A 14,004-nucleotide genomic window follows, 5' to 3' on the forward strand; every position below is an offset into this window, starting at 1 on the left:
CCCTGAGGGCTAAGTAGGAGGGAAAGAGCTGTGTTTAGCCTTTAAAAACATGTCCCAGATTGTCTTTGTGAAGCTCATAAAACAAAAGGAAGAAGCAGCACCACGAGCGCCAGATGAACTGCGAGTGAAGCCCTAAAGCTTTCATGGGAAGAGTCACATTGCTTTGACATTAGGGAGCCCCCTGTTCCAAGGTGTGTATTTCAATAACCTAGGACTCTGTACACACATAAATGAAAATGGGCTTTTCAAATACCATGCTTAGAAGTCTTTGGCTCTAGTATGGCACTACTTCAGTTTCTCTGTTTAGAAAGGGATTTGGTTTGTGATTCATTTCTCACTTCCTGTCCTTCTGGCATGAGCCCCGCTCAGGGGCCTTTCTGCTGTCGTTCACCCTGCAGTGCTGCAGGGCTGTTGCCTCAGAGGAAGGTCTCTAAGATTCCTCTCCCATTTGCTTTTCCTGTTGCTGAGTGGGAGGTACGTAGAGCCATAGCTGCCCTCTCCATGAAGAAAAGCGCTTTGTGTTTGTCCCTGGCACGAGCTTGGTCATCAGAGCAGGTACTTCTGGACTTTTATACTGGATGGATTTTACAAACCTTGGTGAATTGAAAAAGAACTTTAAACAGAAGAGCCAAAGCAAATAGAAGCATTTCTGGCTATATTTTTGTGCCTCCAAAGTTTTGAAGGGTTTAGTGTTTTCAGAAACTGAAATTTGAAGAGAGAGACAGTTTACCCTTGCGTTGTCCCTGGAAAAAGAGTGTTTCTTTAGGGAGCAGAGTTCTAGGAAAGGAAGATGACTTGAGCATATAAGGATTCCAAAGCTAATAGGTGCCTCTCGGTCATGTTAAACGTACCTTATTCATTTAGAATAGAAATTACTTGAGGGTATGGAATATATATATTTTTAATGTTGTCTATAAGAAAATCACTTTATTTTTTATTGAAGTATGGTTGCTATACAATATTATATAAGTTAACAGGTGTACAATATAGTGAGTCACAATTTTTAAAGGTTACGTTCCATTTATAGTTATTATAAAATATTGGCTATATTCCCCATGTTGTACAATATATCCTTGTAGCCTATTTTATACCTAATGGTTTGTACCTCTTAATCCCTTTATTGCCCCTCTCCTCCTTTCCTTTCCCCACTGGTAACCACCAGTTTGTTCTCTATATCTGTGTCTGCTTCTTTTTTGTTATATTCACTAGTTTTTGCTGTATTTTTTAGATTCCACATATAAGTGCTGTCATACAGTATTTGTCTTTGTCTGACTTATTTCACTAAGCACAGAGGGTATGGAATATATCTTTGTAGCTGTACGTGGTTACTAACTGTGAGCTGCATCTAAGTCAATAATAAAAACTAGCAATTCAGGAGACTCCCATGTTTTGATCTCCTTGGCTGCTCATTCCCCTGAGGGGTGGTTATGGACATTGCCTCGTCCATTCATGCCACAGACTTTCTGAGGAGAAAAATAACCATGTCATGGGAGAAACTATGTGTTGCGAAGGTTGTGACTAAAGGTTGAGAGTGAGATGGTTTGGTCTGGCCTCTTTTTAGAGCAGCGATTGATTAATGCTGTCTGTGTTGCCGTTTCTTCCAGAGCTGACCTGTCCTGGACGCAGCATAACTAACGAAGCTGCTGCAGGATGAGAAGATGGCAGCGCGGCTGCTCGCACCACCAGGCCCTGATAGTTTCAAGCCTTTCACCCCTGAGTCACTGGCAAACATTGAGAGGCGCATTGCCGAGAGCAAGCTCAAGAAACCGCCAAAGGCCGATGGCAGCCATCGGGAAGATGATGAGGATAGCAAGCCCAAGCCAAACAGTGACCTGGAAGCAGGGAAGAGTTTGCCTTTCATCTATGGGGACATCCCCCAAGGCCTGGTTGCGGTTCCCCTGGAGGACTTTGACCCATACTATTTGACGCAGAAAGTGAGTTGGAGGAGGTGGAGCAGCAGCTTCAGATACCCGGCTCCTAACAGGCTCAGGGGGGATGGGGGGAAAGAGCTGTGTCTTTGCCAGAGTTTGGATAAGTACTTAGCCTTTTGTTTCAGTTCCAGTTTACGGCGATTCTTCTTTGGTTTAATTGCTGCTAAGGATCATTTGTGGGTCTTGGCACTTTTCAGTCTGTTAATAAGACTTTTGGTTTTGGCTCCTTTTCCTGATTTGACAGTAGAAAAAGATTGATTTAAAAAAGTGGGGGGGGGGGCTTCCCAGGTGGCACAGTGGTTGAGAGTCCGCCTGCCGATGCAGGGGACGCGGGTTCGTGCCCCGGTCCGGGAAGATCCCACATGCCGTGGAGCGGCTGGGCCCGTGAGCCATGGCCGCTGAGCCTGCGCGTCCGGAGCCTGTGCTCCGCAACGGGAGAGGCCACAACAGTGAGAGGCCCGCGTACCGCAAAAGAAAAAAAAAAGGTGGGGGGGGACATAAATGGGACTGTTTTAATAGAGTACAAGAAAGATGGCATAGTGAGAGATGGCACAGCCCTGTAGAATCTTGTTCACACATTCAGAATTCTATCTTTAAATATAAAGATGATGTTATTATCGCAGCATCAACAGAGCCTGTTGTTAATATAATGGAGATGATGGCTTTGTCTGCTTACCTAACCCCCTTTGTGACATTAGATCATAGCCTTTGGGGACAAGAATAGAATAGAGTAAACCAAACTGGGCCAATGAGGAGACCAGGTCTGTAGCCTTGTTACACAGTTGTCTGTATTCAGCGAATACTGACTCTTACATAGAGTCAATTCTGTTATTCCTGCTAGTAAGAAGCATGAGTGAAAGAAATACCAATCTTCATTTCGCCAAGTTTCAAATTTCCCTGACAAATGTTTGACCAAACCTTGGGTTTCTTTCTCACGATTATCTTTTGAAACTAGGCAACAGGTAATGAAGCAGAGCCCCCAGTTAATCCAGTGGCCAAGTAATTAGCCATTGAATACTGAAGACTGACATCAGATACCATTTTAGGGATCCCCCATTTGACAGATGTCATTTAAAGAATTAAATCCATAGGTGTTTCCAGATGAAGGGTAAAAAGGCTTTGTGTAATTATATATTAACAAATATAAAGCTTAACTAAACTGCCCTTATTAACAAAACTGTCTTATAAACTGCCATTAACTAAATTGCCTTTTAGTCTTTCAGTTATGGAAGAAATTTCTGTTTCTTTGTCTTAATAATGGGACAGAAGTAAGACTTGAGGCGAATAGATCTCTTGATTTAGCTATAGTTGTGGAGGCATCTTAGGTCTGAATGGCAAAACTAGTTAAGACGTTGTCTACATAAAATGGCCCTTCACCCTTGTACTTCTGTTGCAGCTCAGAAGAGCTACGTAATAGGAAAAAGTAGAATCAGTAGCCTGTAACTTCCACTGGGAAATTTAGAATGGTTAAGGAACAAAACATGATATGATATAAAGAAAAGTAGACTAGAAGTAAGAAATCTTCACTCTACCATAATTCACCATGTTTATTATTTATAGTTTCCTTCCTTAGTATGTGTATTTTTCAAGCTACCACAAATAGTTCATGGGAAAAGAAAGTAGTAGATAAAGAAAATCTCAGAACTAGTTCATGTCCTTGAGCAAGTCATTTCACCTCTCTGGGCCTAAATTTCTCATGTAGAAATTGAGAAGTTGGACAAGACTTCTAAGGACATTTTCAAATGCCAAATCCTGGGGCTAAGTAAGTTTCCATAAACTGTCATTGATTTCCTTACTTACTTATCCTTTTTTTAAAATCTAACTATTTAATCTGGGCCTTTGCTGAATGGGGGGTAGGTGGGTGAGGAAGGAGACAAGGTTTTAACTTTCTGGGTTAGTGAATAAGGGAACATGGAATCTTGCGCTGTTTTTAAAAAAATATTTCATTGATTGTAAAATTTTGAAATATTTTAAGATATATTTCCCTCCTCTTTCCTGCCCTTGCATCCTTAGTCTTAGTAGAGGTAAAGAGGTAAAAAGTAGAGGTAAAAAGAAATAACAAAACACAGAGTTTAGGTCGTGCCTGCTTAGATAAGCTTGGCCAACTGGTATAACTTTTTCAGAAAATACTCTTATGGCAATAAGCAGATAGGTAAAGCCCTTTGGACTCTGGCCTTTCAGGTGCCTGAAACCTCTTTGCTTTTATTTGAACTATTTGTTTTTCTAACTCAAATGCAAATTAAACTTCCTTTTCTTAAACCTAATATATGAAAAATGTAGAGAGCTCTTCATTGTCAGAGCCTAGTTTTCCTTTGCTTGCCTTTTTCCCTGCTTCCTGCCTTATAGACAGCCTCTTTCCATTCCCAATGCCTTAGATTTCAGTGATCCTAGCTTGGGAGTGAGGACCCAAAGAGAGTGGTCTCTGGCCCTAATGGGTACTCTTTTTTGGGTAGGCCAGCTGTTGATGGCAGTCCAGTAGGGGACTGGCTCTTCATGATAGAAAATCTGACTTCAGCCTTTGGCCTCACCACAAAGGTAAATAGTTTGTGGAAAGGATAACTTTAATTGTATTCTTCAAATTCTTTTTTTTTTTTTAAACTGAAATATACCACCATGCAGAAAAATTCATAAAACATAAATGCTTGGCTTAATGATTATTAAAAGCAAACAAACACCTATGACAAGAAAGAACATTAGTAGCACTTCAAGGTATTATTTGTGTTTTTAAATAAAGCGTTTTTCAATTGATTAAAGATAATGTGCTTGTTCAAGTTCACTTGCATATCTTCACTGGCATTACTAATACGTCTTACTAACCAGGCCTTTCACTGGGCCAAATTAGCGAGGTCTCCCCTACAAGGAAACACGCTGGGAATCAACCCACATATTGAAATATCCTGAGAGTAGAAAGGACTTTAAGAGGACATTCCCTTCCATTTGTTTTTTAAGGGTTGCCTTAAATAATTCTTGCAAAGTAGAATTTCTTTTCTTTGCTTAATGGTACAAGTGGGTTTCTTTATTTTTTCCTCATAGGTCTCGTTTTCTACCTGATTGATCATTTTTGTGACTCTCATAGAAACTGGTTTCTCATTTCCTTCTCTCTTTATTTTAGAGGGTGAAAGAGAACTAGTTCTCTGTTGTGGATTTCACACTGTCCAGGGACACAGGGTCATAAAACATGTGTATCACGTTTTCACGATACCATTGTACCAGCTGGTGCTGGTTTGAGCTATCTATCCTAAGCTTCTTGGTGGTGTCCATATTGCATTTCACCTGACTTTCCCAGATGGTTCCCAGAACAGTCCAGATCATCCTCTCTTTGGATTGTCTCAGAACTCCCAGTGCTACAACATTTTCCTTGCCTCTTGGTACTTTGTTCGAATGTCTCCATTCTTTGGCTTTCTTGTTTTTCGAGTGTCACCTGAAAAGAATTGAATTTACAGGACATTTAAACTTTTTAATTTATTTAATTTTTAAAATAGGTAATATATTTACATGGTTAAAAATTCAATAAAAGGTATTCAGTAAAAAAGGTATTGAGTAAAAGTCTCCCCTTTACACCTCTCTCTCCTCAGCCCACTTCCTGCCTCTCTGCCACAGGTAACCATTGTTAGTAGTATCTTCCAGAGTTTCTTTATACTGCATATGTACAACCAAAAACAAATAGGTATTTTAGGAACTTGAACTGTCCTGAATGCCTTTGCTCTTGGTTTTCTTTCTACTATTTTCTTAAGCCAATTGAAGTCTTAATTTTGTTATTTGTTTTCCCTTCTTTCATACTATGGAATCTTAAGTTTTATCAGGGTAAATTCTCGGTTCATTTCTCCCCTTCCACATGCTTTTTGGTAAATCAAATCAAGGACTTCTTCTCTATTGCTTGAAGTGTCTTTCTATCTTTACTACAAAATATACTCTCCAATGCTTAATAATAACTTGTTGAATTTTAAATGGCCGTGTTTAGTCCTAAGAACTGTCTTAAGCGGGGCAGCAAGAAAGTCAGTGTATTAAGTTGAAAGAAGGCCTTCATTGTTGGCTCCTACCCTTTTTTCCTGTTTATTAAAACCAATAATTGTTATTGGTGTACTTTTTGTTCTGTGGATATGCCCTCCCATAAGAAAGCCCTGTAAGCAAAAATCCAAATTACAGGATTGATTATGTTCCTTTAAACTGGGCACATACCTATTGCATTAAAAAATTACGTATGGTTTCCCAAAGTTCATTTTACCTTCAAGTTTTCATGTCTGTCTTTTCCTGCAAATTGGAATCAACCTAGAATCAAAGAAAATTAGAATATGGTAGGCTTAGACATCATCTAGTTCAGCCTCCTCATTTTATAAATTTAATAAGGTGAAATGCTTTGTCAAAAGTATTTGCGAACACCTCCTAACTCTCAGTTTGTTACAACATATTTCTAGTTTTCCACTTTTCTAATTTTTCATTGATTGATCCTCAGCCTCGGTTGGCTCAGTCCTTCTGAAGTGAGGCATGCAGATGCGGAGAGAGAAAAAAACCCTGCTTTTTCATTCACATCCCTTATAATCCCTGTGGTTTAATAGCCCTTCTTAGGATGGGTCCTAAGAAATGCAGTGCTTCTGGGGGAAAGGATGGCATTTGTGTTAGCTCCAGTATTTTACCTTCTCAAGTGAAGGAACTCTGGGTAGTCTAGCAGCCTAGACAACTTGTTCCAGAGACACGGGCTCAGTATCGATACTGCTACCACTGTTCAGCTGGACATGTAATTTGGAGGGAATTTTACTTAACCTCTTCACATATTTTTGCTTTTTAAAGGAAGATTATTTCTTAGCCCCCGCCAACCCCCCAGCAGAATGATATAGTGAAAAGAGCACTTAACTGGGAATAGAAAAACCTCATTTTAGCTCTGCCATTGCCTCTTGTCTGCCCTTGGCCAAATCACTTAAATTCTCTGGGCTTCAAATTTCCTTATCTACAATATATGCAAGGTAAGAGTTGCGCTTATGTCTATATCTTTCTAATTGTATTTCACATATTATGCCTGCCACATATTATGTTTTATCTGTTGCAAACTATTCTGTTGCCCTGGTGTCGCCTGCCTTCTGGTCTCCATCCCCTTCTTCTGGAATATACTCTATGCTTTAACTTCACCTTTGGACACTTTAGCACATTTGTCTAGGCCTAGCCCTGAGGCCTCTTCTTCCTTACAGCCTAACTTGATTGTTTACATTGGAACGGATTCCTCCTCCTGAATTTCTATAATACATTAAGATCCCAGCCCTGAGAAGTGGGTTTTAGTTGTAACTCAGGTTAGGTATGGCAGGGCACCCTGTGCCCAGCAATGTTTACAGTTTTTTCCTTACATCCCTAATATTAATGCCATCAGCTTCCTCAAATGAAGAACTCTTAAGTCACACACACACACACACACACACACACACGCGTGTGCCGCATGCATGCATGCCCGTGAACTCCTGGCAGAAAATCCTTGCAGAATCTAGTTTCACACACTTTCAGCAGTTGTGCAGAGTGGAGACAGGCTGTTAAAGGAGAATTTATGTTCATTAGGTGTGATTTGAAGTATTGCTAATGAAGTGTTGAATTGCCTGTTGTTGCACAATAGGCCTAGATGCTGCTTTCTGTTTTGAGTGAAAACTAGGTGTTTTAAAGCTAGATGTTTTATTTTGTTTAAAAAAAAACGTTTTGCAGCAATATAAAAAAGCAAAATGTTTCCATTGTTTTATTCACCAAATCAAATTGAGGCAAATGCTTGTGAGCAAATGGGAGGAAGGCCATTCTCAAGGTGGTGCTTTAAGGAAGTGCGTGGTATGGGGTTCTTTTCCATTCTCCAAGTATCATTATCTAGAGGAAGAGGAATTTAATTAAACAATCGTAAATCAGATTCCTCTTTTATAGCCTTAGCAATAGACCAGGAGCTGAGAAACCTTATTTCTGATCCCATTTCCACCTAATTGTAAATGATCTTGGGCACGTCACTTAACCATTCAGCATCTCAGTCTCCCTCATATAGAAAATTAAGATTATGCTAATAGCTAATATCCCACCTATTCTACAGTGTTGTTGTGAAGATTATATCTTGCCTACACTATACAAAACAAAACAGCCTGTTGTGCTAGCCCTCCTTCATTTTTCTCCATTATACACCTAGCATATATTTATTTGTTTACTGTTCATTCTCTTGTATGCTCATTAGCTGGAGCAGTGCGTGCCCTATAGTAAGTGTTCAATCCATATTTGTTGAATGAATGAGTCAATCTTATGAGATAATGCCTGTGGAAACACTGTGTACTTTTCTAAGTGCTTTGAACATGAAAGGTGACATTATGATTTTTTTTTTTTTTTCTAATGAAAAGTTTTCCCATCTACCAAAATGAATGGAACTCTGGGGGGAAAACACTGATTATCAATATATCTTTTCCTTTCCTGAAGAATTAGTTTCCTTTAGGGGCTGAGGAATTAGATCAAGAAATGGGTTTCCTGGGGCTTCCCTGGTGGCGCAGTGGTTGAGAGTCCGCCTGCCGATGCAGGGGACACGGGTTCGTGCCCCGGTCCGGGAGGATCCCACATGCCGTGGAGCGGCTGGGCTCGTGAGCCATGGCCGCTGAGCCTGCGCGTCCGGAGCCTGTGCTCCGCAACGGGAGAGGCCACAACAGTGAGAGGCCCACGTACAGGAAAAAAAAAAAAAAAAAAAAGAAATGGGTTTCCTGACATTTTAGGGGATTTTCGGAGGGCTGAATTACTTTTGGTAAGTGCCACCAGTCTTAACTCTCCTCTTGTAGATCCTTAGAATTAGCAGGGACTTTATCAAGGACCATTAGGTAATAGCCTCTACCTAGTGCTCTTCTTGATTTATTGGTATCAAGTCTTTATTATACAAAGGATGTTATTTCCTGAATATTCGAAGTTGTTCTGTCATACCTACCTTTATTAAGTGTTTTGCTTCTTTCTCTCTGTGGGAGTTGTGTTACCCTCTCTGTATTAACCGACTCTAAAGGAAGTGAGAGAAGCTGACGTGGGGTATATACCAGTTTGGGTTGTCTCATATAAAATATGATCTATTTATTCAACAAATACTTCTTGAGTACTTCCTATGTGTGAGACCTTGGGGGTATTGGGCTCTCTTGGGGGGATCACAGATTAATAAAGTCCATTTTTGACCCTTACATAGCTTATAACATGGTAGTGTGTGGGGTGGTATCACTTTTGATAAGGGGGCCTCAGGAAGGGCCTTATTACTTCATAGTAGGCATAATATTTGGATTTTAGAAAAGAGAGATAGACTGAAACATTCTAGGCAGAAAGAACAATATAAACAAAGGCTCAGAAACAAGGGCATAGGACAATGTAAGAGAAAGCTAAATAGTCTAATTTGATTGGAATTTGGGGAGTTGGGTGATGAGTCTGGGAAGGGAGTGCTGGAGCCAAGTCATGGAGGACTTACAGTGTTAGACTGAGAAGCCTGGTCTTCACTTGATAAGCAATAGAGAACTACTGAAGCCTTTTTTTTTTAAAAAATAAATTTATTTATTTTTGGCTGCGTTGGGTCTTCGTTGGTGCGCGCGGGCTTTTCTCTAGTTGTGGCGAGCAGGAGCTACTCTTCGTTGCGGTGCGCGGGCTTCTCATTGTGGTGGCTTCTCTTGTTGCGGAGCACGGGCTGTAGGCACGCGGGCTCAGTAGCTGTGGCTCGTGGGCTGTAGCGTGCAGGCTTAGTAGTTGTGGCACATGGGCTTAGTTGCTCCATGGCATGTGGGATCTTCCTGGACCAGGGCTCAAACCCGTGTCCCCTGTATTGGCAGGCGGATTCTCAACCACTGCGCCACCAGGGAAGCCCTACTGAAGGCTTTTGAATGGGAGTAAGGATATGTGATCAAAGTTGTGTTTTGAGGAGGTGAATATGGCAGTGATGTGTAGGATAAACCAGAGGGAAAGAGAACTGGGACAGAGCGACCGGCTATGAAGTTAGTGAGGGTCTGAACTGGGGTGGTGGAAGTGAAAAGTAAGGGAAATAGGTGAAGTCAGAAGTGATGTAGAGATAAATTGATAGGAATTTGTGATTGACTGTAGAAGCTTAAGGAAAGAGTTGAGCATTCAGTCCTTCATTTGATAATTGGATCAATTGTTATTGTCTTCTTTATACCCAGGTTCTGTTCCATACCCTTGGGAACAAAGCAGGCAAGCTCTATATACCACTCCTGGAAGTCAGTTTTTGTTGGGGAGACAGATAATAGACAAGTAAAGAAATAAAATTATTACAGATAACCATAGGTACATTAATGAATTTAATATAGTCCAGGTACCTTAAAGATTGTGGCGCTGTAGCTTGGTACAGAGACCCAAACGTGGAGAATGCAGAAGAGTCAAAGGCTACATGCTCTCTTAAATATTCAGTGTCTTAAGTATGCTTTTAGCAAGTACTAAGTTATAATCTTTAAAAGGACCCATACCACAGGTATTCTGAGTTCTTTAAAAGCCAGTATTGTCACTCCACTGAGTTTGCCAATGTTAGATTTTTACATAGGCAGGAGATCAATACATTTCAACATTAGTGTGAGCTACAGGGGCACCTGTAGATAAACCTAGCATTTTCCCCAGAAAAGAACCTCAGGTCTTCTGTAGTCCTTGTACAAGTCCTAATTTGCAGTTCCAAGGTTCTGAGCCACATAGCGTATATGAGACAACTTTTACCTGAATTCTTTTTTTTTTTTCTGTACGCGGGCCTCTCACTGTTGTGGCCTCTCCCGCTGCGGAGCACAGGCTCCGGACGCGCAGGCTCAGCGGCCATGGCTCACGAGCCCAGCCGCTCCACGGCATGTGGGATCTTCCCGGACCGGGGCACGAACCCGTGTCCCCTGCATCGGCAGGCGAACTCTCAACCACTGCGCCACCAGGGAAGCCCTTACCTGAATTCTTGGGTGTGTATTATTAGGTAATCACCTGAGCCATAACATTACGCTGACTGGTAATTTTAGGAATTAATCTCTGATGGTTTCTCCAGGGTGTAGTTTATGAAATCTTTTTATTCTATTAAGAATTAACCTGTTGGGGAATTCCCTGGTGGCGCAGTGGTTAAGAATCTGCCTGACAATGCAGGGGACACGGGTTCGAGCCCTGGTCCAGGAGGATCCCACATGCCGAGGAGCAACTAAGCCTGTGAGCCACAGCTACTGAAGCCTGCATGCCTAGAGCCCGTGCTCTGCAACAAGAGAAGCCACTGCAATGAGAAGCCCACGCACCTCAACGAAGAGTAGCCCCCGCTCACCGCAACTAGAGAAAGCCCACATGCAGCAACAAAGACCCAATGCAGCCAAAAATTAAATAAGTTTATTTAAAAAAAAAAGAATTAGCCTGTTGAATGGGATATTTAATAATGACCGTATAAATGTTGGAGGATTCTCCAGGTTACAGAGATATTGATCATCTTCTCACTATAATTAGCCATATTTTAAATCCATTCTTAGTAAAAGAGAGTAAGACTGTGACATCATTATACAGGGATTGACTGATTCCAAATTCACATGAGTTGTAAATTCTTTATATATAATCCTATTTGACACAATTCAAAGATTAGGATTTCCCCATTGTATGGCATTTTCTGTCAACTGATTCTAGCAAAATTTTTGATACCTGCTCTGAAAAGGCACTCCTGTTCCAGACACTTTGAGTCTACAAAGTTTGGCCTATGGAATGAAGTCTGAATAAAATATTCCTCCCATTTCAGAGGATAAGGTACCCAACCCATCTGCTGTTCAATGTCAATCCCTCTCCCTGTGCCTTTGAGCCCATCCATGCCTCCCAACTTTCTCTAGCACTTCACTCTCTCAGTTATCCCCTCTCTTTTCTGTACTTTCTATCTTTCCCTTTCACAGTGGTTCTTCCCCTCAGCCTATAAACATACTAAAAGCCTCTCCCATCTTAATGAGCCCAGACTTGACCCTATATCTCCAGCAGGTATAATCTCTCTTCTCATGCCGTTGAGGCTTTTAAAGAGTAGCCGTTGCTCACCCTCACCACCTACACATCTCCCACCCACTCCTCCATCCTTGCAGCTAACTCTGCATCCTCCCCGCTCTACTGGCATTCTCAATATAAGATCCTCCAGGATCTCAAATTGCCAAATCTAATGGACATTTTTTCAGTTCTTATCTCACTGAACCTCTCTGCTGTATTTGACACTGTTTATTACTCCCTGATTCTTGCAGTTCTTCACTTCCTTGGCCTAATTCTCTTTCCATCTTGGACTGTTCCTTCTCTTTCCTTCATTTCTTCCACCTTTCCTTTAAATGTTGACATTCCCACAGGTTCAGTCCTTGGCCTGTGTTCCTCTCATTTGGCAAATTCTCCCTGGCTGATCTTATCCATTCTCTCACGACTCTTGAATCTGTATCTCCAGCCTAGAGCACTCCTTAAATATTCAGTGTCTCACCAGGCATCTCTATCTGGACTTCCCATAGGTAACTTGGTGTATTCAAAATTGGACTCGTTTTCTCCCCTCAAACCTACTTACTTCATCTGCTACTTTAGTTGAGGATACCACCCAAATTCTAGGTATCATTATTGACTCTCCAATTTTCTGCAGTCCTTGAGGATCACTTAGGAAGCTATCAGTGAATGTTGCACATTTTTACAAGTAAGAAAAAATTGTGGCTCAGAAATGTTAATTTGCTGTTGAAATTCCCTCACCTAGTGTGTGGTAAAGCCGGGTTTCAGTATCCGGGATATGTGAATTTAATACTCATGGTCTTTCTACCATATCATGCTGTCTCTATAGAGTATATTGCAGGATGATTTTGGGATTTTGTTTTTTACTATCATTTTTAGATAATTTCTGTCATTTTGCACTGCCTCAATATGAATATAGTATGGGTTTTTTTAAGTTCATTTGTTGCATATCATATCTTCAGCATGGTATCTAAGATGTAGAAAAGATGAAAAGACTTTTCAAACTAAAGTTAATAAATTTTTACGGGTGGATGAGCTAAAGAGTGGAAAAGGTCGATTAGACACCTAGCATAAAGTTGGATATAGTTATAAGTTAGTTGATTTTAGCTGCATCATTGCCTCATGACTAAGAGATTCATTCATACATTCAACAAATATGTATGAACTGTCTACCTTGTACCAGATGGGCATCATATTACATCTTCTGCTTGCTAAGCTAAGAAAGTCACAGTAGTTGGAGATATATCCCTGCCTTTAAGGATCTCAGGGTCCAGTGAGAGTTACTGATGTATAAACAGAATGACAATACTATGTTAAGTGCTCTAACAGAAGTGTTGTGGGAACACACAGGAAGGAAGGATAATTCTGTTTGAGAGAGTTGAATGGAGAGGAGGTGACATTTGAGCTGTACCTTGAAGTATTAAAGTATGGTTAAAAAACATTTCATCTGTTAAAGAGAAGAAAGAGTAGTTTGGGTATAAAGAACAGTACATGAAAAGACAGAGAGGCGTGCAAAACGTTGAAGTGTTTAAAACCGTGAGTCTCATTGTGACTGGAGCATGGGGCTTGGTTTGGTAAGAAGGGAGATAAAGGAGAGAGGCAGGTTGGATCCCACTGTGTGCATTCAGCAGGTTTTTGGTTTTTTTTTTCTCCTGCTTCCAGAGTCCTCAGGTCTGCAGTAACCTCTGGGGCCCATTTTGAGCCAGTGCAGCTGTACTGTAGTGACTTTGGACTCTTGGGCTCGCTTATGCACAAGTGTCCTACTGGTTTATGTCAAGTGTGTGAATACTAAGTAACTTGAACATTACCCCTTAGTCCCCTCCTGCCACCCCACCTGAGGTGCCGAGTTGCAGAAGGCAGAGCAGCATCTGTGTGGCAGCAGCAGCGTTATCGTGATCGCATTTGTTGAGTCCTTCTTCTGTGCCAGGCACTGTAGTAAGGACTTTTCGTGAATTTTCACTTAATCCTCATAATCTGATAAGGTAGGTGCTGTCAGTCATTATCACTATTGTATCAATAAGAAAACTTAGCCTTAGCAGCCGAAGTTGGTTGCCTAAAATCATGACAGCTGATAAGCAATGGAGCTGGGCCTTGAATCCAGGTCTTTGTGGCTCAACGCCTCTAAGAGAAAGGAGAGTGA

General features: G+C 41.1%; 1 protein-coding gene across 3 annotated transcripts in view; it reads left to right on the plus strand.

The window, feature by feature from the left end:
• Positions 1–895: 895 nt before the first annotated feature.
• The window catches only part of SCN8A (sodium voltage-gated channel alpha subunit 8), a 115,549-nt gene continuing 102,440 nt past the window's right edge, over positions 896–14,004 (plus strand). For all 3 annotated transcript variants that reach the window (XM_022572127.3, XM_030763083.2, XM_022572126.3), the window contains exon 1: positions 896–1,934. In XM_022572127.3, the coding sequence (XP_022427835.1) occupies positions 1,659–1,934 (276 nt within the window). In that variant the 5' untranslated portion in view covers positions 896–1,658. The remainder of the gene's footprint in view (positions 1,935–14,004) is intronic.

Source organism: Delphinapterus leucas, chromosome 11 (assembly GCF_059928025.1).
Source record: "Delphinapterus leucas isolate spDelLeu-1000000601 "Yukka" chromosome 11, BTC_Dleu_Yukka2, whole genome shotgun sequence".
Taxonomy (NCBI): Eukaryota; Metazoa; Chordata; class Mammalia; order Artiodactyla; family Monodontidae; genus Delphinapterus; species Delphinapterus leucas.